Genomic DNA, 27,881 nt, shown 5'->3' on the forward strand with positions numbered 1-27,881 from the left:
TCTGGCGCGGGGTCAGAGCCGCGGAGGCGGAGCAGGCGCTGCGGCAGGAGGGAAGATGGCGGACGAGGAGAAGCTGCCGTCCGGGTGGGAGAAGCGTATGAGTCGCAGCTCAGGTACCTCTTAGGGGTCGCCCAGGGCCCGGGGCGAGGCCTGGAGGTTGCGGAAGTTGGGCTTGAGCTCGCCTGCACAGGCGAGTCGCATCACCGTCCTGCTTCGGGCATGGAGATCTGGCCTCCTCCGCGGCATAACGGGCCCGGAAAGCCAGATACTGAGGTAGGAGGTGGGGCAGGCACAGGCGCGCCCCGGTTCTCGCCCACCACTGGGCCCCGGTGCTCTGAGGCGACGAGGCTGCACCTCGGAGTTCCCTTGAGAGGAAGATCGGGATTCGGTGCAGAGGGCGTGGGCCGCCCTGCTCTGGTTTCTCGGGCAGCATCCGAGACACGTGCCCGCTCATCCCCCTATCGGGACCCAGGGACAGTGATGGCTCCTAACCAGGACAGTTCGTCTCTGGGTCAAGCATGGTGCCAAACTCTTTGAAAGACTTCAGTTCTTTTACAAGTCTACGCCGGTGTGGTCTCCGTGCTCTCCCTCCTGCCTTCTCTCACTCCCTCCTTCCACCACCCCTCCCTCTCCCACCCACCTCTCCACTCTTCCCCCTATCCCCACCTCCACCTCTGTTCCTCTATCTCCCTTCTCCCTCGCTCCCTCTCTTTCCTTGGCTCCCTCTCTTTCCTTGGCTCATGCTCCCCCCCCCGTTGCTACCATCTTTCAAGAAAGGAATTGCTCTCATATTTCAAGAGGGAGAAACTGAGGCCAGACACGGAAAGAACTCATCTGATAATGCAGTTCAGTCACTGGGAATGCCCTAGATTGCAATTTTTTTTTTTTTGGATCCCAAGTGTCCCCTTCCCAGTGTCAGTGGCAACGCCTAGAGTAGCCTAAAAGCATTTCAGGTAGCCAGGGTCAATGCAACCTACAGAGCTCACTCAAAATTCTTAGTTATTAAGCATCAAGGTTCTAGACACTGCATATGTTAGCTCTCTGAATTAACCCAGCTAGGTTTAATGTCATTCACTTTCCACCTTTTTATCAAGAGTGGATGTGGAAAGGCATTAGACAGAGCCTCATAAAGACAGGTTACTCTTGAATTCCTGATCCCCCTGCTTCAGCTCCCCCAAGTGCTGAGATTACAGGCATGCACTACTTTGCCCAATTTGTTTATTGAAACAATCTTTATTAATAATATTAGTAATACTATATTTAATGTATATACATGTGAAGGTCAGACAATCTTAACTTGCAAGAGTTTTCTTCCTTCTACCATGAGTAGATTGTGAACACCGTCAGATTTGGCTGCAAGCACTTACCCATTGAGCCATTTTCCTTTTTAAGATGTGTGTGTGTGTGTGTGTGTGTGTGTGTGTGTGTGTGTGTGTGTGTGTGTGTGAGAGAGAGAGAGAGAGAGAGAGAAAGGAAGAAAGAAAGAGAGAGAGAGCGCTCAGATGCTACTTATCCAAGGATGACCTTGAACCTCTGGTGTTCTACTGGGATTACATCACACAGAGGTAAAGTCTTGCTGTGTAGCCCAAGCTTGCTTCCAACTCATGATCCTTGTGCTTCAGCCTCTCATGCACTGGGACTAAAGTTATAAGCCTTTATGCTCTGATGTCCTTATTCTCTTGTCCCAGTCTGCAGATGAGAAAGCTGAGGTTCAGGGACGGTGACCTGACAAAGGTTTTAGTTGGATTTAGCCCCAGAGGCTTTGGGCTGCTCCATTCCTAGGGTGGGGTTGTGACCTCTAGCATAAACTTGTCTCTAACTGGGTGTGGTGGCACACAGCTGTATTTCCAGCACTTAGGCCGAAGCAGGAGGAGATTTGGTTCATGGTTGTCCTGGGCTACGTAAACTTTTTTTAAAAAATACATATATGGGTATTAGGCTTGCATGTGTATTCCATATGCATGCAGTGCCCACCAAGAAGCCTGAAGAGACAGTTGTGAGCCTCCACATGGGTACTGGAAATTGAACTCCAGTCCAATAGAGGAGCAGATGGTGCTGTTAATCTCTGGGCCATCTATCCAGCCCCCATAGTGAAACTCTTTTACACACACACACACCCCTATACCTGCCCCTCTGCTTAGTTATGTTTGTCATTTGTTCTCAGTAGGACTATGAAAAGCCCTTCCTTCATGGGTAACACCCAGCTCTTCTTCGATGCTAGACCAGCTGTAGAACCCAGGTAGACTCAGCCCTTGGAGGGACCAAGAATCTACTGGGTCCTTCCTTCAGGCTTCTGCCATATCCTCCCTCCTCTTTTATCTTTCACTTTTTTGAGTCCGTCTTGCAAACTTACTTTTACTGGCTTCAAACTGCAGACATCCATCCTCTTGCCTCAGCCTCCTTACTGCTAGGCAAACAGCATGTTCCACTAAGCCAGAGTTTTCCCTTGAGTTTTTGATTTTCCATCTATCTCCTTTATGCCCTCACAGTCACTCAGATGATATCAGGTCCCGAGTAATGCTACCCCTCGCTCTCTGACTTAGGCTACCAGTGCAGGGGTTAAGACTGGAGCTTTGGAGTAACTTTCTCTGTTTATGCACAAGACACAACTGCTACTGCTGTGAGCAGAGATGGAGGAGGTGCTGCCTGGGTTTGTGTGGAATGAAGCAATGGGTAAAAACAGTTATACTCTACCTTTTGGTGATATGTGATCCTGGGACTTGAACCTAGAACCTCACAATGCCATGCAAGCACTAGTCCTCAGCCCATGCTGTCTGTTTGTTTATCTATGTTTGGAATTGGGTCCAGTGTAGCCAAGGCTATCTCAAACTGTAGCTGAGGATGCTTTTGAAAATCTGGTACGATTATTCTGTAAGGTGGCATTATGCCATGTGGAGGTCAGAGGACATCTTGAGACTGATGGGTTCTCTCCTTCTACTTGGCAAGTTCCTGGAGATCAAACTCAGGTTGTCAGACTTGGCAAGTTCCTTTATTTGCCGAGCCATCTAGAAGGCCTGGAAGCTGTTTTATCTGATTTACTGGTTTAGTGTCTGTCTGGTACCACCTAAAGCATTAGCACAGTCCTGACAGGTCCTATGGGGACAGCATCCTCCCAAGCCTATAGCATGGGGTAGACCAGGAAATGGATCTGTTAAAGAAGATACCTCCCAAGCCAGTCCTCATCCTAGCTTTTGGGATGGAGTCCTCCTCAGCCCAGCCCCAGCTGAAGTAGGCGCTGCTCTCCCCCAGGCCGTGTCTACTACTTCAATCACATCACCAATGCCAGCCAGTGGGAGCGGCCCAGCGGAGGCAGCACTGTTGGAGGCGGCAGCAAGAATGGCCAGGGTGAGCCTGCCAGGGTGCGCTGCTCACACCTGCTGGTGAAGCACAGCCAATCTCGGAGGCCCTCATCCTGGCGGCAGGAAAAGATCACCAGGAGCAAAGAGGAGGCCTTGGAGCTGATCAATGGTGAGCAGGGGCAGGGGAGCAGGGGCTTGTTGGAGGGCCTCTTTCAGCTGGGCCAGAGGGCCTATCTGTTTCTTTTCCTGTTCCTGTGACAAAGTACTCTTGACAAGGGCCAACAAGAGGGTTCAGCAGGCAAAGGCACTTGCTGCTAAAGCTGCGGGCCTAGGTTCCATTCCAGGATGCATGTGGTGGAGAGCCCACTCCTGGGAGTTCTCTCGCCCCACCATGGCATGTGTGCTTTCCTGCCCCAACAAATCAGTACAGTTTAACTGCTAAGCAGTTTAATAGAGAAAGGTTTGTTTGGGCTCAGTCACACACAGTTCCAGGTCACAGTTCACCACACAGGAAAGTCATAGTGAAGGAGCAGATCCTATCACAACCTTGTCAGGAACAAAGAATGATGTATTTGCTAGTGCTCAGCTTGCCTTCTCTGGTTTTAAAAGAGAACCCCGGCACTCTGGATTCTGTCACGTGGACAATAAGCATTCCTCATCACGGACCGTGTAGAAGTCCCAGCAGACCCTCACCCCGTCTGCTCAGCAGTCACTCCTGGAGAAGTGCTGTACTGGATTAGGGTTGTGACTCGGTTGTTAGCGTGCTTCCCCAACTCCAGGAAACCTTGGCTTTAGTCCCTAGGACCCTGTGAACCTGGCATGATCATGCAAACCTGTAATCTCTGCATGGAGATAGAGACAGAGAATCAGAGGTTCAGGCTGGGGCTGGGAAGACGGCTCAGTGGGCAAGGCACTTGCCACTAAACTTGAGGGCCTGAATTCAGTTCCTGAGACCTACATAGTGGAAGAAGAGAACCTACTCCTGAGGGAAAACACTGTAGCATGTATGCACATATAAATGCATTCTTTTTAAGTCCTAGGTCCCACATACTGAGTTCAAGCCACGTGACGACCTTATCTTGAAAAGAAGTGCCTATATTGGGATGAGCTTGGCCCATGCAGGCCCTCACTCTTCCCTTTCTGCTTGCCATTTAGAGTGGCCAGGTCTAGAAAGTCAGCACCCTGACTTGATAGTAGCAGTGTCTGATGAGCTCTGTGATCTAGGAGATTCGGAGCTTCACTCAAGACTCAGTTTTCTCTTGTGTAAAATGAGCACTGAGACATCCCAGAGGCCATTGCAGCAGTGCAGTGATAGAAGGCAGCCTTGGACAACGGGAGTCATCCTGAGTGATGATGTCATCAGGGAGAGGCCTGGGCAATAGACCAGGAACTGGTAAGCACAGAGCCGGCCCTGTAGAGTGAGGAGTCTGTTTTTAATGCCTATTTTGATAAATGTGTGTATAGGTGTTTGCCCGCATGTATGTATGTGTGTATATGTAGCATGTGTGTGCCTGGTGTCAGAGGAGTCCAGAAGGCATCGGGTTAGAATTGTGTTAGGTTTTTTCAGCTACTACGTGGGTGCTGTAAACTAAACCCAGGTTTTTTGTAAACTTAGCCTGTGCTACAGGCATCTAATCTATCTTTTCAGCCGTGTGTGTATGGAAGTGTGGAAGTCAAAGGACAATTCTTAGAGGTGGACTTTCGCCCACTGTATGAGTCCCAGGGATTGAACTCAGATCATTAGGCTTGGCAGCAAGTGCGGTCACCTGTCTTGCCAGCCTTTTGTGTGATGTGTTTAAGATTTTTTATATACACTACATGAATGCCTGCTGCCCGTACAGGCCATACATCAGATGCCCAGGAACTAGAGTTACAGGCAGTTGTGAGCCGCCGTGTGTATGCTGTAACCCAAACCCGGGTCCTCAGGAAGAGCCAGCCAGGCTCTTAGCACTGGCCCAGCGCTCCAGTTTGTGTGGTTTCATTGAGAACACTGGCTCACCTTGAACCCAGAGCTTATCGCAGGGGGATCAGGTGGCAGTGACAGGAGCAGTGTCTACCCTGCTGCTAGCCTGGGCCTGGGGTGCCTCAGGAAACAGACCCTCCGCATTCCTGCTGCCGCAGCTCCTTTCCCTGCACTGGCTCCTCTACAGCTGCTGGACAGCAGCCAGAAGCCTGAGGCCCAGCTGTGTCGTTGCCATGTCCTTGTCTGGGACAGCCAAGCTGTGGACATACCCTGGCTCCCTGTTCCTGTTGCCTTGTCCCTGCTCATCCAGGTCCTGAGAGTCCAGGGAGACCAGAACCAGAGTGTGAGCAGCACCCTTTCCAGGCAGGCTTCCAAGACGAGCCGCCTCCTCTGGCCGAGTGACGTCCACCCAGCCTGGGGGCCTGGGGCTGTGTCTCTGGCCCTCCCCAACCACACCCTTCCCCTGTTAGCAGCCTGTGATCTAAACATTTTCAGGTTGAGGAACCACCCTTTTGGTTCCTTATGTGCCTTAGTCTGCAGCAACGCAATGCCTTAAGGTCTGTAGCTTAGTTTCCTTCTCACCGTTCCTCAAAAATCTATGCCTCATGTTTCCCCTAGAGTCACTCTCAAAAACCAGCCACCACCTTTCCCACTCTCCCCTGTACATTCCTAGTGAGATTGCTTTTCTGACTTGCAGGTAGCTGCTTCTGTCATGTCCTTTGGTGGCCTTGGCTGTCATTCGGCTTGGCTTGGTTTTTTAAGACAGGGTTTCTCTGCGTGGCCCTGGCTGTCCTGGAACTCTCTGTGTAGACTGTACTAGAGGTCCTCTGCTGCTGCCTCTCAGTGCTGGGATTAAAGGTGTGCACCTTGGCTCTCTTCATCTCCCTTTAAATTTAGAGCTTAGGCAGCCTGATAATTCCCCGTGTAGCCAACAGTGACCTTGAATTCTAACCTGCTCATCTCTGGCTCCTAAGTGCTGGGATTACAGGTTTGCACTGCTGTCCCTGATTTAGAGATGGAACCTGGGGCCTGGTGTAGGAAGAACAACCTACCAGTTGAGCTAAAGCCTAGCTGTACCTCTTCTTATGAATAGGTACTCATCAGATTATTCAGGGCCCACCTTACAGACTCCTTATCTCCCAGGATAGTCAGACCAGGAACCATGGCTTCTTCATAGTGATGTCAGGACACTAGCATGCAGCCCGTAGCAGAGGAATAAGCATTTGCATTGTTGTCAAGGGTTTGTTCTACATCAGCCCTGACCATGGCAGTCACTCATTCATCCCTCAGAACAACCCTCTGAAGTGAGAGCTCTCATTAGCCCATTACATTTTTTTTTCTTTTACACTTACTTATCTTTGTGTACAGGTATGCCAGGCATGTGCAGGCATGTGGAGGCATGTGGAGGTTAGAGGATAACCTGCAGGAAGAGTTGGTTCTCTGTTCTTGAGCTCAAATATTAGGCATGGCACAAGCACCTTTACCCACTGAACCGTCTCCCTGGTTCCCACCCAGTGCATAGGCCGGTCCCTTCCCCAAGGCCATGGATATTGCTGGGGAACCACAAAGCAGGATCAGATCCCAGCAACTGGAGCTGGGCCTGCCACTCTCCTGAACCTTAAGGACTGCTGAACCCACACATGTCTGCAGAGATTCAACTATTATGCCTGCTGTGTAGAGGACTCCTGAACATCCTTGTCTTAGTCACTGCTCCACTCTTCCATTGCTGTGAAGAGACAGCATGATCAAGGCAACCCTTTTTTTTTTTTTTTTTTTTTTTTTTTTTTTTTTTGGGTCTGGGGGCCCAACCCCGGGCCTTGCCCTTTCTTGGCAACCCCCCTCCCCCGTGGCCAAATCCCCCACCCGATCAAGGCAACTTTTAAAAGGGGTGCATTTAATTGGGGCTGGCTTACCATTTCAGAGGTTAGTCCATTATCAGCTTATCCGGGAGCGTGGCGGCACAAATGGCACTGGGGAAGGAACCAAGAGCTTTACATCCTGATCCACAGACAGGCAGAGAGAAACACTGGGCTTGGTGTGGGTGTTTGAAATCTCAGCCCATCCCTAGTGCCACGCTTCTTACAAGGCTATGCATACCATGCATTCAAATATATGAGCCTATGGGGCCATTTGTATTCAAACTACTACAACCCCAAAGCAAGTACAGGGCCCTGTTCCAGTCTGGAAGCTCTGGAGAGGCTGCTCCAAGAGGCAGGCAGAGTTCTTCCCAGAGTCCTGCCTGGGGTGCTGTTGCCAAGGCATTCTCAGGGGAGTTGTTTCTTCCCCACCTCCCGTTGAGGCTGCGAGTTGTCCTGTGAAAGCCCAGGGAGTCTGGCCTCAGCCCTGAATACAGAAATCCAGGTAACAAAAGGCGAGAGAGAGCAGTATCTCTTTCTAAAGAGTAGTGATAGTCCCATCTCCTTCCTCATGGATAGTTTCTGCTTCATTCATCCACTAATCCCGTGGCCACCAGGAATTCCTGTCCTGTACCCAGATCTAGATACAGGAGTGGGGAACAGTGGAAAATGAGGGCCCCTGGATAGGTTTATTTTTTGCGACAGTGTCTGTGCCTTGGAGTCCTGAGTGCTGGGATTGATTGTAGGGATGTATCATGCAGCCCAGAGCTTTCTTCATTAAATGGCTAGAGCTTGACTGTAAGAAGCCTCTGACTATCCCATCTACATTTCCCTGTGGACAGGCTACATCTGGGTGATACTGCCCTGGCTGGAACTGAACAGGATTCCTGGGTATGTCCTTTGATCCCCACAGAAGAACACAACCAGACAGCCAGGGAAATGAGAATCAGGAGTTTACCAGGTCAAGGTCACTGATATGATTCATTCTGTACAAGGGGACTCTTGACACCAAGGCAGAACAGAGGGGAGTTGGGGAGCCCTTGATAGACAGGTATGCCCTAGCAGGTTGTAGACCAAACACCAAGGTAACTACCACGTAATACATTTAGATAGGGGTGACCCTTGGGCTGTCTGTCAAGCCATATGCCTGCCCCATGTGTCAGGCACTGGACCCTACCGAAGCATGAGGCCCAGAGCCCTTGGGAAGGGGCTGGGTCCTGGCCCACAAGGTGCTGGTTGTATCAGCTAGAAACCTCTATCCCCCAACAGCAGCTGTGTCAGGCCACCCTCCTGTCTGCAGAGATCACTGTGGGGCCTAATGCAGAATGCATGGCCGTGACCAGCACAGAGTTGAAGCAGAAAGGTGAAGATTCAAGGATAGCCTGAGCTGCATAGGATGCTCTGTCTCAGAAGTAAAAGGACAAGAGTCCTTTCCAGGCCAGCTGCTCAGGTCAGGGTGGCTACCCTGGGAGCCTCTGTGTGCCAGGGCTACAAGTTAGACAGAAGTTGGGGGCAGGATGGGCTGTCTTATGTCTGTGTCGAGGGCTTTCTTGTCCACCTTGGGTGCTACCTAGACCCAGGTGCCTGTCAATCTCCCCACCTAGCACATGACTGTGAGTGTGCATAACACATGCACGTGCACTGTGCTCCCAAGACGTGAGTTACACATTCATGGTACTGTGGTCTCACTCCTTGGGGCCAGCTCCTTTAAACTTTCTTGTTGTTTGTCTGACTTTGTTTTGTTTTGGTGGGGTTTGGTGGTTGGTCAGAGTGTTTGAAAGGTCAGAGGACTTAACTTGCAGAAGTTGATTCTTTCCTTCTACTGTTGTAAGTCCCAGGGATAGAACTCAGATGGAGACTTTGCGAGAAGTGGTTTTTGTTGTGGTTGTTTTGAGGCTTTGCTTCAGTCACTATTCACCTTCCTCCCAGCAGCCGTGGCTTCCTGACCCCGCAGGAGAGTCACGGCCCAGTATAGCCTCTTTCATGTCTCCTGGGCTCTGCCAATACAGTGTGGTACCCTGCCTGTGGGACCATTGTGCGGGCACTCACACACAGCCCTTATAGCCTCACCTCAAAGTCCTTTAGAGTGTCCTAGTGAGTTCTCTGCTGTGCCTCCCATGTTACACATGTAGGGACTCCTGCTGCCCACGGCTGCAGATGTCGACAGCTCCTGTGCAGAGCTTGGCTGCATGCTAACCCCCTGGGGGTCTCCAGAGCCTTGAGATTGCCCCAGGAATAGGGGCGGGCAGTCATCTGCTGTGAGATTGCAGCTCTGTGTCCAGGCCTGGAAAGAGTCACTGTGCGCGTGTGGGGTGCTAACGTTCTTGTGCACCTACAGATGACTAGCCTGGCTATTGAGGTGCATGGGGATGGGGATGGGCGACGGGTTTGCACCCTAGGGACATGCATGTGGGAAGACTGTCTTCGTGGGTGCACATAACAAGAGCACATGGTAAGGGTGTAATTGCTTAGGCATGAGTGTATGTGGGTGCTGTCAGCATAACTTTGTAGGGAGCACGGTGCACAGGTCGGGCAGGTCTGGCCCAGCTCTTCCTGCAACCTGTCTGGCCTCTATGTATCTGATGTGGGGCTCTCCCCTTGTATCCCTACAGGCTACATCCAGAAGATTAAGTCAGGAGAGGAGGACTTTGAATCTCTGGCCTCACAGTTCAGTGATTGCAGCTCTGCCAAAGCCAGGGGAGACCTGGGTGCCTTCAGCAGAGGTGGGCAAGAATAGACACCACCGCACTCCGCACCTTCCCTACAGCGTCCTGGGTGGAAGGACCCCAAGAAGGGAGGGGAGCTCAAGAGGGATGACTTCTCCTTCACAGGCCTTCCGGTCCACCAGGTGGCAGCAGAGCCCTCCTCAGGCTTCCTGGCCTGTGTGTTTTGTACTGCAAAAGGAATATAAAACCTTGTCTTTCCTCCCAGGATCATTGCCCCTCACAGGTCCATCGAGGTGACTCTGTCTTGTCATTGGCATCTTCTGGGAGAGCTACAGGATGGGATCCCTGAGAACTCCAGCACCTGTCCCCCAGAATCACACCCTTCCTGTTTGGTAGAGGGGAAATGGGCAAGGGAGGCAGCCCAGAGCGCAAACCTGTCTGCCAAGGGCAGAGGATGATAGATCCCATCTTCCTCTTTCCACCTTTTCCTCCTCCTCCCTCCTCTTCTCTCCTTCATCTCCTTGGCATGGGCTAGAAGTGTGAGGTTTGGGCACCTGCCTAGGAGAGGGGGTAGCAAACCTCTGCTCTCAGCCTGGCTACCTCCCTGCAGGGCAGATAATGTTTAGCTAGGAACCCGGAGAGTTCATCGTGCAGTGTGTCTAAATGTAGAGCACAGCTCTGCCTACTATCCCTCACGCTGTCCTTGGGCTTCCCAGAGCCTCCTTAATGGGCCCGTGGCCCTCAGCTGGGCTGCAGCTCAGCACTGCACAGTGACAGGGCTATAAACCCCGTGATGAATATGCTTGAGACCGAATGTAGGCAGGAGCCCCATCTGTTATGCGGCCTGCGCCTGACCTCCACTCCTTTGCTGTCTCACAGGTCAGATGCAGAAACCGTTCGAGGATGCATCGTTTGCTCTACGGACCGGGGAGATGAGTGGGCCGGTGTTCACAGATTCAGGCATCCATATCATCCTACGCACAGAATGAGGGCAGGCACCTGGCCAGCCTGCTTGGGCTGCCACACATACAGCCCATGGACGCCCTTCCTGCTACTGTCACACAGTATTTATTGTTCCTAAAATGACTGGGAGGGGGGCTCTGAGAAGGGGACTCTGAGCATCCCGCTCCCTGTTTGCCCCCATTTGGGGCTGTCCTAGCTAGGCTCCTTCTGGAGGAATCGACTTCAGAAGGGCAGTGGAGGTGGGGAGGCCCCCAGGCTCAGGGGGTCAGAGGTGACCTGATCCCCTGGTCTCAGAGGCAGGCAGGAGGGCCTTTTTCTTGTTAGTTGTATGCTCAGTTCTTCTGTTCCGTTGCGAAAAGCAGACGCTCCATACCTGGCGCTGCAGCAGCTCGGCCTCAGGGTGCGAAGCAGCGCACCGTGCACCTTCCATTAAATCTGGAACCACTGCTTGGTGGTCCTGTGTCATTACCTTCCTGTGAGGTGTGGGGCCCTGTCTCAGGGATGGGACTTTGCCCACCATGCCCTAAGCCCAGGTGTCCAAACTGTTCTCCTGTTCTAAGAAGCCTTCCTTTCCACAGCCTGGGGTGCTGGCAAGAATGCTTTCCACCAGCTCAACTCCCAGGGCAGCAAGATACCTCCGAGCCCCACCCAGTTGTGTAAGCCCCTGGGGATTGTTGAGGTCTGTGCACACCACCCCACCCCCACACCGCCTCCAGCTGTTAGGTCTGAAAGGCCCTGGGGGAGCCTGGCTCAGCATCTGCCTTGGCACACCCCAGTGCCCACCTCCCCCCAGCACAAGGCAGACTGCTTATTGGTGAGAACGAATCATATCCAGCACCTGCCACCCACTTCTGACTGGTTATTCCTGCGTTCAGCCTTCAGACCTAGCACTCTTCAGGTGTTGTTTCCATGGCAACAAAGGCCCCCTCAACTGGAGGAGAGGGGGCTTTATCAGCTCCCAGAAGAACAGAGATCCTGGTGGAGGGGGCTGGGAAATGGAAGAGAAGAAGGGCTCTACAACCTTGGCTAGGGCCCTATGTCTCCTACAACTGCCTGAGCCTACAGACTGAGGACTGTGGGCTCAGAATTCAATCAGGGTTTCTGCATATAGCCACAGGGGATGGGGGGGGGGGTCTGGGTCGTGGGGGTGGCTCTAGCCAGCAAGGCTTGGAGACCAGAGCAATATTAAGCCTGTACCCCGAGAGAGCCCTCCCTCCCCTCAGGCCTGAGTCTCATGAGCAGTCACCTGAGCCTGTTCCCATCTGCTGTTTTCTGGAGCAATCGCTCTTTGCCAGCCGCCTGCTGGAGCATTTGTCATTAGGAAGGTTTAATGAGTTTCTCCCCAGCTCAGACGGGCACAGGCTGAGCTGAGTTGGCCATAGCTCCAGCAAGATGTGCTCTGGTGGGCTAGCGGGGACTCAAGGCAGACAGTCACAGTGTTGCGGTCTTGCAACAGTTGTTGGGTGGGCTCAGAAGCAGTGGCACACCTCCAAGTGGGGCCTTTGGGGGACAGCGGTGGGGGGAACCCTATCCAAGGACTCTAGAACATTCTCCCCGGGGCCACTGCCACATCTTATCCACTGCCTGCAAGAAGCGGGTATTACCATAGGTGATTTGTGTATCCCTGTGTGTGGACATGAGACTTGGTGTCTGTGTTCTGTATGATCCCAACCCTGTCTAGGGTCTGTCCTTTGGACCCCTGCCAACTCCTTCTCCTGTCTGTACAGTTGTAAAACCCTACAACTGAACATTGCTGTTAGATAAATGAGCCCCAGGAGCCCACTCAGTGTCCCCAGCATATATTATTAACTACCTGTGGTTTCCCTCACCTGCTCCAAGTTCCCACCCAGACCTGCTACTGGGAACTGGCTATAAATCCTGGGCCTTTAGGATGGCAACAGTGTAACAACCCCCTCCCCCAAGGGATGGAAACTTCTCTTTGTGCAGACTCCACTGCTCATTCTTAATGGGCTCTTCTTAGACCAGACACAGGGGATTCTGGGTTATTGCTGCAGTAGGGAATGGCAGCTTCCTGATTATAGCCAACCGCTCATCTATGATTTAGGGCAAGTTGGTTAATTCAGCACCACATAGCTCAAGACAGACAAATGAATGGAAGTGATGGATGGGTGAGGAGGGTAGGACCAATTGCTCATCCTTTGTGGTTGCAGTGTGCGTGCATGTGTTTGTCTGTACATTAAGTATATGTGCGTTCAAGTGTACATGTGCACAGGTGTGCATGTGTTCATTGACTGTATACACTAAGTAATATGTGTAAGAGTGACACAGTGGGTAGGTGTGCTGTCAGATGCTCTGGCCCAAGTTAACACTCAGCACCCACACGTGACAGACATGTTCACATCAGTCCTGTCCTTATGGTAACATGGCTCTAGGCAGGAGTGCACTCTGAGCAAAGGCTAGAATTCCACAGTTCAGCCTGGTTCTCGGAGTCTGAGACCATGACTGCCTTGAGCACAAGTCACAGGTAGGAGCCATGCAAACTCCTTTGCCTTATTTGAGATTCTGAAACAAGGTCTCACCCAGACAGCATCACGCATCAGCCTCCCCTGAACTGGTATGTCTGGCAGGTTCCTCCATGCCAAGCCTTTGTTGTCTTCGGTGGCATGAAGTCTGTCATGCTAATCTGGGGGCTCTCTATCTCTCTTGCGTGCGTGAGCGTGCGTGCACACATACACGCACACACACACACCCCGTGTCATGCTTGTCCACTTACATGGGAATTAATTGCTCTTTTCGAGGATGCCTTTAGAAATTGGTTTTAAATGAGTGCATTAGGCAGCCCCATTCATTATTCATGGGTTTCCTTCCCAATATGGCATCCAAGTCTGAGTTCCCGGAGATGATTTAATCACAGAGGCCATTAATTAGGGATGGGGACAGCAGCGTCCTGGTGGCCTCAGCCGGGTGGGGTCATGGCTGGTGGAGATCTGCACATGCTGTTCCTGCTGTGGGTTCAGTGGGCTGGTGTGGGAAGCAGCATGTGCCACTGCTCCATTTCAGATGAAAACCCCGCACATCTACTGAGTCGCCCCTCATTTTTGTTATGCCTTGGCCTCAGCCTTCCTGATGCTGTGACTTGAATATGGTTCCTCATGTTGTGGTGACCCTCCAACTATAAAACTATTTTTGTTGCTCTTTCATAACTGTAATTTTGCTAGTTATGAACCATAAACATTTTTGGGGATAGAAGTTTGTCAGAGGGATCCTGACCATGCTTGGAAACTACTGTGTCCTTGTACCTGGCTGACATGAAGCCCTCACACTGGCTCAGTTGGCAAAATAGCTGTGTAGCATGAATGAAACCTTGGGGTCCAGCCTCAGCATTATTAAAAGCCAGGTGTGGTGGTGGGGGTAAGATCAGGAGGATCAAAAACTCAAGGTCACCTTTGCTATATAGAGCCCAGTCTGCTGTTTTGGACCACTTCCTAACCAATCCTTTATCTTAGCCGTGCAGTGCCATGGCTGGGAGCATCAGGCCTCTGACTGCCCAACCCTATCATGCCACCTGGTTTTTGTTAGGTTGTTTTGGTTGGTGCCTGTTTGTTTAGCATAGTGAATGGGAGACAGAAATGACTGCCAGGTGCAAGTTAACTAAGGAGGAGTATTTGATGGCTCCATTTCAGCCTGACTGCCTCCAGGACTCCTGCCCCTACTACACTGGGCACATCCCTGTCCCAGCCTCTTAGAATGCAGTGGGTTTGCTCAAAACCTGGGTAGGTAAACTTTTTAAGTCAGTTTAGTCTTGCAGTTAACTAGTATGGCTTGTGTAAAAATGATTCCTGCAGTTACAAAACAGAAGAAATTGGGGGCCCTAACCTTTCTCAGAACCAGCCAAATTGTTAAAAAGCCATTAGAACCAAACAGCAACATGCTGTTGTGATCAGTGAGTGAGAGCACTGGGGAATGGCCACTAAAGGCCAGTTCTAATCATCATAATAGAATTCTATGTTGTTCTGATCCAATTGCTTTTGATTGAAATGCCTTTGGACTGGATGAGCTTCTCCAGGGGTTAACTAGCTCTGGGAAGGACTGTCACAGGACCCCACCTCAGGTCACACCGAAGCACAGAGAATAGAGACACTCAGTGGAACCAAGTCTAATGCAATTACCACTGGATACAGAACAACCCAGGCACCAAATGTCAAAGGTCCAGTTTATTCTGGCAACCCGGAAAGAAAATGTGTAAATAATAAATTTAAAAAACAAAATCCATGCACTCAGATCCAGGGATAGGGTAGGAGTGAGGGATAAGGGATGTGGGACACTAGGAGAGGAGGAGGGAGAGTGGACAGAGGGAGAGGAGAAAGGTTCGATCAATAAGGAAGAGAAGAAGCATCCATAAAAAGGCAGAAAGAAGTGGAGTATCAAAAGCAGAGATCGATAAAATGGAGAAAATGCATGGGTACAGATAGAACAGAAAGCTGGGCTGGGAAAGGGGAGAGAAGGTATCTAGGAAGGCAAGGGCATGACCAAGAGAAGGCTGGGGGAGGGGGTGCGTCACAGGCGATGTGGGAAGGCTCCCCACAACCCTTGGAGGGTCTCCTAGGGGTCCCCGGCAGTGCTGATGACGTGGAAGAGGGTGACGTTGTACAGCACCTGGTGCCCGTTGTTCCAGGTATACAGGGCCCGCTCCCTGGGGTTGTAATCCAGCATGGAGATGTGCGAGTACTGGTTGTGGAAGGGCACATCCGTGTACTCATAGCTGGACGTGTTGGTGAAGTACGCAAAGTAGACCTTGGCTCCGGCCAGGTGAGAGTTGGTCACGTAGAGGACACCACAGATCATGAAGGCCTCACCGGCGCTGCGCTTAGGGTACCCAGTGTCCCAGGACCTCACGACCTCCAGGGTGTGAGGGTCCAGCCGGCTGACCACAATGTTGCCCGCGTTCTGGTTGGTGGTATACACAGCCCACAGCCCGCTCTCGTCTACCATGAAGTCCATGTCCGAGAAGCCGCCCCAGGAATAGGGGAAGGTGTTATTGTAACCAGCCCCCGGGAGGCTCCTCTGCACCAACACCGAGCGGGACCGGAAGTGGTACTTAACCACCACATTGCTCTGGTACTTGTTGTAGAACAGAGAGCCATTGTATACCACATGGCCCGTACCTGCCCATGGCTGCGGCAGCAGGTGCTGGATGAAGTTCTGGCCTTTGATGAAGTCTCCCAAAGTACGGAACTCCAGCACTCGGCGGCCTTTGTAATAACCATCCATGTACCAGACCTGTAAGAGCAGCAGCCAGTCACTGGAGGGACTGGCCAACCAGGCAAGATCGACCTTTGGTCATCAGGGTCAGCCGTTATCAGCATGTCACTACTCAGACACAGTCCTTCCTATGACCTTTGTGACCCGTTATAGTTCAATGATTGTGAGCATTAGTGGGCCTAGGGAGATGGCTCAAGTGCTTGCCACTCAAACATGAGGACCTGAGTTTGGATCCCAGCATCTGTAAAAGAGCTGGGTACAGTGGTGTAACACACTGCAGGGGAAGTCAGACAGATCTTTGGAGTTCATCAGCCAGCCAGCATAGCCATATTGATGAGCTGCAAATTCTGTGAGAGATCCCGACTGGGGGAAAGAAAGGTTTGAAAGGGCCAGGAAGATGGCTCGATGGAGAAGTTCACCTGCTTTGCAAGCAGAGAGATTGAACCCAGAGCTAGCCAAGGTTATGTGTGCCTATAGCCCCAGTGCTCTTGAGAGCAGACAGGAGGCTTGCCTTGGGGCATGCTGGTTGACAGACTAGCTCAGAGTTAGTGGGAGCATATGTCAGGACTAAGGCTGGGTGTGATAGAACACGGCTCCTGACAGCCCTTGCCTCTGTGAGCACACACACACACTCACACAAACCTGTGCACATCAAATCAAACACACACTAAAAGGAAAAGAGACGAGACACTGTGGAGAGCAATAGAGAAAAACACGTTGACCACATGCAGGGGCCCACACCTGCCTATGAGCATGCCTAATGATTGTGAGCATTAGTGGGCCTGGGAAGATGGCTCACTGATGAACACACAACAAAAGGACCCTAAATTAGTAGTGATGACCTGAAGGGAACATTTTGCCTCTAGGAGACTTACTGGGATCACAGATTCACTGGACACTGGGCTGAGAATGTTCACTGAACACCTACCTATTGGGTAATAAGGGGTTACTTTGATTTCACTATATTTTCTTTGGTTGGTTTGGTTTTGGTTTGTGAGTAGTCTAACTACGGTAGCCCGGGCTGATTTGGAACTCATTTTGTAGACCAAACTGGCCTTGAGTTCACTGAGATACCCACATCTTCCTCTCGGTACTGGGATTAAAGATTTGCCACCTTGCCTAACGCTGATGTGTTGTCAGTGGCTAACTCCTATGAGCATGAGGTTGTCAGGCATGTCACTGAGCCCTCAGCAGCAGCACTGGCAGCACTGTGCTAAAATGCACCTGTGAGTGCCCCCATTGTGGAGCTAAGGCCTAAGAAGTTCAATGTTGAAGGATAAGAAAATTACAAGAACGATACGAAGGCACCTGCCCAAGTGTTGGCTCAGAATGCACAGGACTGGTTAAGTTCAAATCCAACTCCAAACTAACCAGTTGGTTGGACCATCGTCATCTGTTGAGGTCCGTGATTACAGTGGAGTGGTGTGGAGTTACTGCCCTGCTCTGTGACACCGGATCCATTGTGATGGTTAGCTTTTAAAGATTTCTTTATTGTGCGTTTTATGCATGGGTGCTCCATCTGCATGGACACCTGCACCCCAGAAGGCAGCATTGGATCCCATTACAGATGGTTGTGAGCCACCATGTGGTTGCTGGGAATTGAACTCAGGACCTCTGGAAGATCAACCAGTGCTCTTAACCACTGAGCCATCGCTCCAGCTTGTAGTTAGCTTCAGCTTGAAACAACTGGGAATTGCCTAGGAAGTGAGTCTCAATGAGAGATTGTCTACAGACAGTTGGCTGTGGACATGTCTATAGGGAATTGTCTTAATTGTCCATTAATGTGGGGAGACCCAGCCCTTTGTGGGCAACACTATTCACTAGACAGGGAGTCCCGAACTGTATGAGACGGGAGAGACTGAGCTGAGCACAAGTAAGCAAGAATGCATGGGTATACTTCTTTCTGATCCTGTCTGTGGTTGTGAGGTGACTAGCTGTTTGAAATTCCTGTCTGGACTTCTCTGCAATGATGGACTTTAACCTGGAATTACAAGTTAAACTAAGCCCTTTCTTCTCTAAGTTACTTTTTGTCAGTATGTCATCAACTACAGAAATGGAACAGGCAGAGGCCAGAGGAGGGCATCGGGTGTCCTGCTGTGTCGCCCTCCACCTCATTTCTTTGAGATAGGGTCTCTACCTTCACCTGGCGCTGGAACCAGTGAGCCCCAGTGATCCCGCTGTCTCTGCTCCCCACAGCAGTGGTGCACATGGCCACTTGTGGATCCCTGGGGTTTGAACTCAGGCCCTCATGTTTGTGCTATTTCCCTCCTTAGCCCTGTGCCAACTTAATTTCTGTTAAGTACTATATGATGTCTGCACCATGACCAGATCGCCTAACTGCAGTTCTCAGAACGTGTCCCCTGGTGTCAGACACACGCATGCACCCTGCAACCATATTCTCTAGACAGATGACGTAGACTGACAAGGATGGGAGAACCGCAGCCTCCTGGTCACAAGGCAGTCAAGGGAAGGGCCAAAGACCCAGGGTGATGGAGTATAAGTCACCGGTGTGAGACTGCTTCCAAGCCTGACAGCCTCAGTTCACTCCCCAAGCCCCACATGGTAGAAGGAGAGAAGTGGCCCAGCAAGTTGTCCTCTGACCTATACACGCATGCTGTGGTGCACATATACACACATATCCATGTGCACGCACACTAAATAAGTAAATGATAATGTAACTATCTTTAAACAGTGAGTGGCCTGGACATGGTAGTACACACCCTTCATCCCAGCACTGAAAAAGCAGAGACAGGCAGATCTTAACTCTAGCTCTAGGGACATCTGGTGGCCTTTTCTCCTTCATAAACTAATAAAAATGAAACCTAAATAAGAGTCCCAAGTGTGGTTTCCCCGGGCACCTGCAAGCAGTCACTGGAGTGGGATCACTCACCCGACTGTCTGCACTGGGGGCCATCGTGTCAGTCATCCAGGAGCCGAAGCGGGATCCCATGGCTCGGATGGTAATGGGGTTACTGACGCCTGTCAGCTTCCCGCAGCCTGGGAGATGGGAACAGTGAGAGTGAGGATAGGATGCAGCGAAGCTCCGAGGAGGCAGGGCACTGCACTGGGAAGGGCTGGGGGCCTAGGGTCAGGGAGGAAACCTGGGTGTGATCTCAGGATGTCAACATGGACATAGAGGATTGAAAATGAGCCAAAGCTACTTCCAGCTTTGGGGCCTGAGGTGACCTCGGGTTGGGGAGATTGCAGAGGGAGGTTTAACAGTTAGATGCCATGCCAAACTATACCTAGCTTTGGAGCACACGGCAGCATTAGGGTTGGGTGTGGAGATTGGGGTGGGGCAAGCTTCAGGGTCAAGGCATACCCAGCTTCTGCGCGCAGGCATGGAGTCGGGCCTCCAGGGCCATCACGCGCTGCTGCAAGTCCTCGTACCCGTAGGCACCCATTTCCTCCTGGATGGCAGCCAGGTTGCCTGAGAGGTTCCTCACCTCCTCCCGCAGGCGCACAATGGTCCGTGTGTCTGCTTTGTACTGCTCCAGCACTGAACTCAGGGGCAGCAGCTCTGTCATCCTGTCCTTCAGTTCCTGCTCACCAGGAGAAAATGGCCGCCGATCCGACCCCTTAACCTTGACCCTTATCTTCATCCTAGTATCTTGGATACAATGCTCATCCCTTGCCAATGGATGCCTTCAGGACCCCAGAGCCCAGCCAACTCCTCGTTTCTTCCCAGATACGGCCCCGCCCTTGGAACTCAGGTCCGCTGGCTTTCACAGCAATGACTGTTACCGCAGCACCTCCCCCAAACCCTCCAACCACTCTCTAGACCCCAGAGCTGAACTCAGAAGAACCCACCTGAAAGCTTTTGGCTGAGACTGACCCATCGGCTGCCCTGAGCCTTGCATCCAGGCTCCGCATGAGGGTCTCCATGCTGCGAACATACTGGAGATCCCGGTATGTCCTTAGCTCAAGGACTTCCATGGACTGAGACACATTCTGGACCTAGAAGGAGAACCATTCAAGAAATAAGTTCCTTCTCCCAGCCACCGACAGAAACAGGTGGCCAGGACCAGCACAGATGGTCCCCTGATCTCACTAGCAGCCTTCCAATATCAGGCTCTACAAAGTCCCATCCCTTTGCACCTGTCACCTCCTCCCCAATGCTTGACTTCCTGACACAGAAAGGCGGAGGTAGGTTTCCCACAATGAAGACTAGAACCGTGTGTGGTAGCAGACACCCGTAATTCCAGCACTTGGAGGTGTAGATGAAGGGTCAGAATTTCTAGGGTATCCTCACCTCTGCCTCCCAAGTGCTGGGATTAAAGGCAGGTGGATCTCTGTGAGTTCAAGGCCAGCCTGGTCTACAAAGTGAGTTTCAGGACAGCCAGGACTACACAGAGAAGTCCTGTCTTGAAAAACAAAAAGTAGCCAGGAATGGAGGGTCACAGTTGTAATCCTAGCACTTGGGCTAACATGCTCCAGCTCAGCCAAGGCTACAACGTGAGTTCCAGGTCAGTCTAGGTCAGAGTGTAACCTTGCCTCTAACAAAAACCAAATAAAACCAGCAGTGGGAGAATCCTGGGGCTTCAGCTCAGCGATAGAGTGGTTCTGCAGTACACAAAGCCCTGGATCCATCCCCAGCATGAACTTGGTGGTTCATACTTGTGTGCAAACCACTTGGGAAGTGGACCCAGGAGGATCTGAAGTTCAAGGTCCTCCTTGGATACACAGTGAGTTCAAGAGCAGCCTAGGCTCTACGAGACCCGGAGGTACGTATCAGTAGTCGTGCCATGACCTGTTTTTTTCGGCCACTATGAGCAATCAAAGGGCACTACGGGGAAGTCCACAGCTTTTGGGGAAAGCAGTTTCAGTAAGGGGTGAGCGCAAAGCAGGATTCAGAGAGTCAGGGGGGTGGGTTGCAGGTTGCCAGGTGCTCCCTGCCGTCAAGCCTCAGCTTCCTCCTCTCTTCTGTGAGGGGAGAGGGGTGCAGACATCACGGCTGACAAATGGGTGGTGACAGGGACTCCAGTCAGCAAAGAATCTGAAACATCCTGGAGACAGATGAAGTGGAGGCAGCCAGGGTGAAAAGGATTCTGCATGCAGGTATGTGTGTGTGTATGCATGTGTGTGTGTATGTGTATGCGTGTGTGTGTGTGTGTGTGTGTGTGTGTACATATCTGTATGAAAGTGTGTATGTATGTCCATACATATCTACGCATGTGTATGTGTATTGTGTGTACATATATATCCATGTATGTGAGCATGTATATGTGTGCGTGCATACACATCTGCATAAGTATGTCTAGAGGCCAGAGATTGATGTTGCTGGTCTACAGAGTGGGTTCCAGGACAGCCAAAGCTACACAGAGAGACCCTATCTCAACAAAACCAAAGAATAATGTTTTAATAAAAATGTAAATAGAAAAGAAAAGAAAGGGGCTGGAGGGATGGCTCAGTGGTTAAGAGCACTGACTGCTCTTCCAGAGGTCCTGAGTTCAATTCCCAGCAACCACATGGTGGTTCACAACCATCTGTAATGGGATCCAATGCCCCCTTCTGGTGTGTCTGAAGACAGCTACAGTGTACCTACATACATGAAATAAATAAATCTTTAAAAAGAAAAGAAAGTTTGAACCTACCTAGATGGCATCTCAGTCATTGGCCACTTTACAACAAGCTACCTGTCTGGATCTTCTGTGGTTAGCCTAGATGGCGACAGGTTTAGTAGGAAGCAAAAGGGAAGGTCAGCCTTTCCCCGGTGCCTGCCAAGTCCCTACCTTCTCCATGAGCTGCCGAAGCTCTCTGCTCCGACCATCTCGGGCACAGGTGCTCTGTGCAGGAATCACAGCTGTGCAGATGCATTTGCCATCCGGCGCCTGCGCTGACGTGTACAGCTGCCAGCCCTCTTCTGGGCTCTGGAAGAGAGTCTGCAGAGGAAAGGGTGTAGTCAGAGAGTAGGAACCCAAAGAGGCTCCCTTCCATCTTGCTGGGAAGGACAGAAGCCCTTTGCTGGGGAGATGGCCTTGAATGCATGACAGCCTCAGTTCAGATCCTTGGAGCCCATGACAAAAGATAGGAACAGAGACTGGCTGGTCCCTGGAGGCTCTCTGGCCTGACTGGACAATTGGACAACTTTGGAGGCCAATGAGAGGCTCTGTCTCAAACAGAAGATGGGACGTACCTGAGGAACATCACCAACTGAGATCTGATCTCTGCACACGTGTACAAGTGCACACCAGCACACACATGCACACATACAAACTAGGGGGAAAGCCACTATGAGGACCCAAGTTTGGTTTCCCCCAAAACCCACATAAAGCAGACCTCGAAGATCATGTCTGTAACCCTAAAGCTACATCAAGGTGGGAGGTGCAGCCGGAGAATCCCCGGAAGCTCTTGGACCTTCTAGACCAGCATACACAGGAATAAACAAGACACTATCTCAAACAAGTCGGACAGTGGGCACTGACACCCTAGATTTCTTTGGACTGCCACATGCATACTGTGTCTCATGAAGCCTCCTGACCTTGAGCTAACCATATGACTGAAGGTAACCTTGAACTTGTGATTCACCTACCCCAACCTCTTGTGTGTAACACCACCCCTGATAATTAGGCGATAAGAGTGGAACCCAGGGCCTCCTGTATGATAGGCCAGCACTGTACCCACTGAGCCCCAGCCCCAGGAAGGGAAACCTTCAGCCCTCTAAATATCAATGTGCAAAGGGACCTAAGAGTAGCCAATGAAAAATCAGAGACTTTGAGCTGGATGTAGTATTATATGCCTGATAACCCAGCACTTGGGGGCTGAGGCAGGAGGATTGCTTAGCGCAGGAGTTCTGTGTTGGAGTATGGTTTGCTGATTGTGTATCCACACTAAGTTCAAATCAATACAGTGATTTCCCAGTAGTGCTTAAGTAAACCCTGTTTCAGAGGAAAGAATGTACAATGAAGAGAAACAGATCATTTTTGTTCATTAGGTTTTTTTGAGGCAGAGTTTCACTGGATAGCCCTGGCTATCCTGGAATTTGCTCCATAGACTGACCAGGCTAGACTCAAGAGATCTGCCTGCCTCTGCTTCCTGCATGATGGGATTAAACCTATACTTCCCTACCACCTGGTTTAGCAACATCTTTAAAGAGCAAACACCAGGGTCAGACAAGATGGCTCAGTGGGTAAAGTGCTTGCTGCACAAGCATGAGGACCCAAGTTCAGATCCCCAGCATGCACATAAAACCCTGGTTCATGATGCAAGTTCTGGGGGCCATTGTTGCAGGAGGGTGTCTGTAGTGTCTAGCCAGCCTAGTCCCTGGTGAGAGACCCGTCTCAAAACAGCTGAATGGCTCCTGATGAGCCATGCCTGAGGCTGTCTACTGGTCTCCACATGCCTGTCATGTGTATACATCCACACACATTTCAAAAGTGGAGGAAACACATATACAGTCGTAAATAAGTGAAGATCGCGTGTTTTGAGTTGTTTAGTATAGACGTAGAGAGAGCAGGGCCGTTCAGGGTGTGACTTTGCCTATCTTTGCAGTGCAGACTGGAAGTTGAGGAGGGAGCACTGTGTGTATGGAAAGGTGTTCCAGGCAGGAGGAACAGCAAAGGCAAAGGCCTGAGGCAGGGCTGTGGACCTGGGTGACCAGAGCAGGGTGAGCCAGGCACTAAGTGAAGGGAGACAAGAGTGAGGAGGTGACAGCGTGACAGGGAAGGAGCTGGGGAGCAGCAGCCAGGACTTTGGCTTCTGGTGTGGATGAGGTAGGAGCCATGGCGGATCATCGGCAGAAGAGAGGTGCACATTGACTTGGGTGCTCAGTCCCAGCTCAGAGGGACTGCTGGGGTCCAGGCAAACACAGCGAGTTGAGACCGGAATTCCGGTCCTATCTAGCTTGCTTGTTTTTGTATTGAGACGGGAGCTCATGAAGTACATGCTGGCCTTAAACTCCCTATTGCAGCCACAGATGACAGTGAAATCCTGATCCTCCTGCCTCCACCTCCTGAGCCTAGGCTGACAGTTGTGACTGCCACGCTCGGTTCACGCAGTGCTGAGGAAGGAACGCAGGTCTTTGTACATGCCAGGAAAGCACTCCAGCCACTGAGCCGCCCTGCCTACGGTGTGTCCTACCATAAATGTTTCTGGAGAGGCAAACCGTGCAAAATCCACTATTTGCATGGCTGTTACTGATCCCCAACAGAGGCCGTGCCCAGGAGCTGAGGCAGAGGTAAGCCAGGCGGAGTCAGGAGCAGCCGCGGAGACTCCTGCCGCACACCCCCGGTCTCTTCCCACTCAATACGTTCTTTTATTGAAATGTGAGCAAATGAGCTAGCTACACAGTGAGCCCCACACCTCCACTAATTTATAAGAAAAATAATCCATTCACAGAGGACAGCCGAGGCCATGGTAATGAGTCAGGCTGTGCTTCTGTACACCCTGCCTAAGCTGGGGATGCCCTCTGTGAGGGCCCATGTGACTTTCCTTGGATGAACTGCACAAGCCTTTGTTTCCTTCCAGAAATTACACTTACTTATTTACTTACTTAGAATGTGTGTGTGTGTGTGTGTGTGTCTGTGTCTGTGTGTCTGTGTGCGCGTGTGCACATGGACACAGTGTACCTCAGAGTGCATGTGGAAGCCAGAGGTCAACTGGCAGAAATTGGCTCTCTATTTCCACAATGTGGTTCCCAGGATTAGAACTCAGGTCATCAGGTTTGCTGGCCAGTGACTGGGCTGGAGAGATGGCTCAGCAGTTAGGAACACTGGCTGCTCTTCCAAAGGACTCATGTTCAATTCCCAGCACCCACATGGCAGTTCACAGCTGTCTGTAACTCCAGTTCTAGGGGATCTGACCCCCTCACACATGGAAGCAGAGCACCAATATACATAAAATAAAAAATATAATTTTAAAAAGTTGGAAAAAAAAAAAAAAGGATTAGGCAGAGCCAAGGCTCGAACAGCAGAAGCCTCCCTGAGGATTGATAGACAATTGATGGGTGCTGGGGTGTGCTAATGAGACCACAACCATATCTGAGGATTGATGGGCAGTTAATGGTAGCTGGGGATAGGGGTAGGTGCTCAAGGCTCTGTCCCTGCCTTAGGATTAACAGGCAGTAATGGTTGTTCAGGAGGAAGAGACATTTCCTCAGTGGTGTGGCCACCGGTAAGGAGCCCACAGACCTTCACCCACACTCTGTAAGCAACCAACCCCCACAAAACCCACCGAGTCACAAAAAAGAAAAGATGTGAAAATAGAGGGTTGGCTGGGAAGAGGGAGGGGACGAGAGATGGGGACAGGGATACAATTAAGGTTCATCGTGTTCTATGAAAATGCCATAACCTTTATTATGCATATTGTGCTAATAAAAACTTAGATCCAGTGCCCTGTATGCCCCCACCCAGGGCCCCAGAAGCTGTCACAATCTTCTCTGTCTACACAACTCAGGAGAGACTCTCCTAAGATCCTCTGGCACACCCAGGTCTTAGTGAGCCATGCGTCACCCGTGCAAGAACTCGTGTCTTGTCTGTGTGTGTGGGTGTTTTCAGTCCCCTGGAGCTGCAGACACAGACAGTTGTTAGGGGCCATTTGGGTGCTGGGAATCGAACCAAGGCCCTTTAGAAGAACAACAACCAATGCTCTTAATCCCTCAGACATCTCTCCAGTCCCTGTCAGGGAACTCTTAAAGGTTTGGTTTTGTTCCATTTGGTTTGGATTTTCCAGAAAATCCTATAACTTGCTCTGTAGACCAGGCTTGCCTTGAACTCACAGAGATCCTACTGCCTTTCTAGGATGGGTACCAAAGGCGTGTGCCACCACAACCAGCAACCTAGTATAGAAGAATTCCTTGTGTTCGTTCTGCTTAGTTTTGTTTGAGACAGGATTTCACATAGCCCAGGCTGGCCTTAAACGCACTATGTAGCCAAGGATGACCTGGTCAGATACTTCTGCCTACACCGTTGGAGTTCTGGGATGACAAGCGAGTGTCACCATGGCTGGTTTCCATTAGAGAACTCCTGGCTACTCCAGGATGTCTGACAGAGCCAGGAGGCCAGGGGCTGCCTCAACTCTGGGTGCACAGGCTCATTTTTCTGCACCCCCTCAAGTGACTCCAGTAAGCGAAGCCGTTCCACACCAGATTAGTTTCAAGGATGCCTGTGTGCCTTGGCTTGTACTTCTGAGTACAGTGGCCTACCTTTGCCTCCATGTATATCTGTGCATTAAATGCATGCCTGGGAAGATCAGAAGAGGGCGTAGGATCCCATGGAAGGTTACAGCTATGAGCTGCCATGGTGGTGCTGGGAACTGAACCCAGGTCTGAGCAGCCAGTGCTCTTAACTGCTAAGCCATTTCTCACTTTTTCTTTTGAGGTAGAGTCTCGTTAAGTTACCCAGGCTGGTCTTGGACCCTCCCTGTGTCCAGGAAGCTGGTATTACAGGCTTGGTCCACCAGGCTCAGCCAGGAGCTCAGTCTAGCACAGGAAAAATGGCCCACAATGACTTCCCCTTGCTCCCTGAAGAAAGCACAATTGCTTAAGCCTCCTTTCAGAGCAAATCCAATTCTTTCAAAGCTGAACAATGAACAGGAGCCCAAATGTCCCTGCTTGTATATCCTCCCACTGGCTCAGGTCCCCAAGCAATTAGGCTAGAGCTCCCCTCAAAGATTCTCATTATGCAAAAACAAAGCAGCCCCGTCCACATAATTAGCATCTCCGGCCTGTGTTTCCTGGCATGTCCTTTGAAGCAAACAAGACACTTCTCCCATCATATGAAATATTGAATTGTAAAAGAGAAGCGAGATCTAAGCACCACGAAAGGACAGCTTCTGTGGCTTTCCTAAAATAATTGTCTGTACGGCACGCGCCCTGCCGGAGCGTTCTCTGCAGCCGTGTAATTAAATGCCTCGGGTTTGGCCTCCAGGTCTCAGCACACTAAGATCTGAGTTTTGCCCTGCAGGGTTAAGTTCTAATGTTCGGTCGAGTTCACTTCTACGGGAGGTGAGGGGATGACCCACAAAGGCTTGACGTTAAACAGTCTAAATGCCATTTCCAGACTGGAGTCTCTGTAGCTTAGTACCAAGGTCCCTAACTCCCGGAGGGTCTTAACCTGAGGGGCACAATGGTCTATCTCAGGAAAATGCATAAAGTGACAGGGTGGAGTCAGCAAGATGGTCCGACTGGTAAAAGTGCTTACCACCAAGCCTGGCAATCTGGGCTCAACTCCTGGGCACCCACAGAGTGGAGCAAACCGGCTTTCGCAAGTCGTCCTCTGACCTCATACGTGCCAAGCCATTCAATGCCTTCATATTAACACACAAATAAATATATGCAAAAAGAAACTTACAGACAGGGAAATCTTGGGCACATGAGAAGAGCGAGGAGCCAGTTGAAGCCTGTCTGGCAGAGTCGAGGGTCCCACACCGCAACCTGTCCCAGTCCTGCAGTCTTGTAGGAGTCTCGCCAGAAAACCCATTTACAGGAAAGCGTGAGTCCTAAACTCCTGTGCAACCAGTGACTTCTGGTTCTACCTTACCCAATACAACTCCACCGGAGGCACCCCCTGAGCCACCCCAATCTCACCAAAGGACAGGGAGATTCTTTTCAAATACTCTATTTTAACTGGGGGGAGGGGGAGTGCGCACATGCATGCAGTGCCCTTAGAGGCCAGAAGAGGGCGTTTGTGCCCCTGGAGCTTGAGTTACACGTTCTTGTGGGCTACCTCTCATGGGTGCTGAGCATTGAACTCGGGTTCTCTGCAAAGGAAGGTCATCTCTCGAGCCTCCCAGGCACTCTCTTTTCCTGAGTTCTGGTTCCCGTCTTAATACTCCGGCTAATGGGCTCTAAGAGGATAAGCTACGTCCTCAAGTAGCTCTTCTTCAAATCGCATTCTGTGAACTGGAGCTTTCAAATACTTCCATGGAAGCTGCTGCCCCAATTAAACACAGGTCTCCATAACAGACTCAGGGT

General features: G+C 51.0%; 2 protein-coding genes across 3 annotated transcripts in view; one reads left to right on the forward strand and one right to left on the reverse strand.

The window, feature by feature from the left end:
• On the forward strand, window positions 1-11,194 carry Pin1 (peptidylprolyl cis/trans isomerase, NIMA-interacting 1). The gene is made up of 4 exons (XM_032910090.1): window positions 1-113; window positions 3,250-3,468; window positions 9,731-9,841; window positions 10,664-11,194. Exons 1-4 carry the CDS (start codon window positions 56-58, stop codon window positions 10,771-10,773), a joined length of 498 nt encoding a protein of 165 aa, XP_032765981.1. The 5' UTR covers window positions 1-55; the 3' UTR covers window positions 10,774-11,194.
• A 3,708-nt stretch (window positions 11,195-14,902) lies between these two features.
• Window positions 14,903-27,881, reverse strand: part of Olfm2 (olfactomedin 2) — a 76,246-nt gene continuing 63,267 nt past the window's right edge. For both annotated transcript variants that reach the window (XM_032909511.1, XM_032909510.1), the window contains exons 2-6: window positions 21,703-21,852; window positions 19,781-19,927; window positions 19,293-19,512; window positions 18,861-18,967; window positions 14,903-15,988 (exon numbers count right to left, since the gene is read on the reverse strand). In XM_032909511.1, coding sequence (XP_032765402.1) covers window positions 15,311-15,988; window positions 18,861-18,967; window positions 19,293-19,512; window positions 19,781-19,927; window positions 21,703-21,852 — 1,302 coding nt within the window. In that variant the 3' untranslated portion in view covers window positions 14,903-15,310. The remainder of the gene's footprint in view (window positions 15,989-18,860; window positions 18,968-19,292; window positions 19,513-19,780; window positions 19,928-21,702; window positions 21,853-27,881) is intronic.

This window comes from Rattus rattus, chromosome 8 (assembly GCF_011064425.1).
Source record: "Rattus rattus isolate New Zealand chromosome 8, Rrattus_CSIRO_v1, whole genome shotgun sequence".
Classification (NCBI taxonomy): Eukaryota; Metazoa; Chordata; class Mammalia; order Rodentia; family Muridae; genus Rattus; species Rattus rattus.

Bases quoted from the DNA above. Each gene is read 5' to 3' on its own strand.
- Pin1 (XM_032910090.1), top strand. From the start codon at position 56: ATGGCGGACGAGGAGAAGCTGCCGTCCGGGTGGGAGAAGCGTATGAGT. The intron at 114-3,249 runs GTACCTCTTAGG...GCTCTCCCCCAG, and splicing joins GCGTATGAGTCGCAGCTCAG to GCCGTGTCTACTACTTCAAT. The intron at 9,842-10,663 runs GTGGGCAAGAAT...GCTGTCTCACAG, and splicing joins CCTGGGTGCCTTCAGCAGAG to GTCAGATGCAGAAACCGTTC.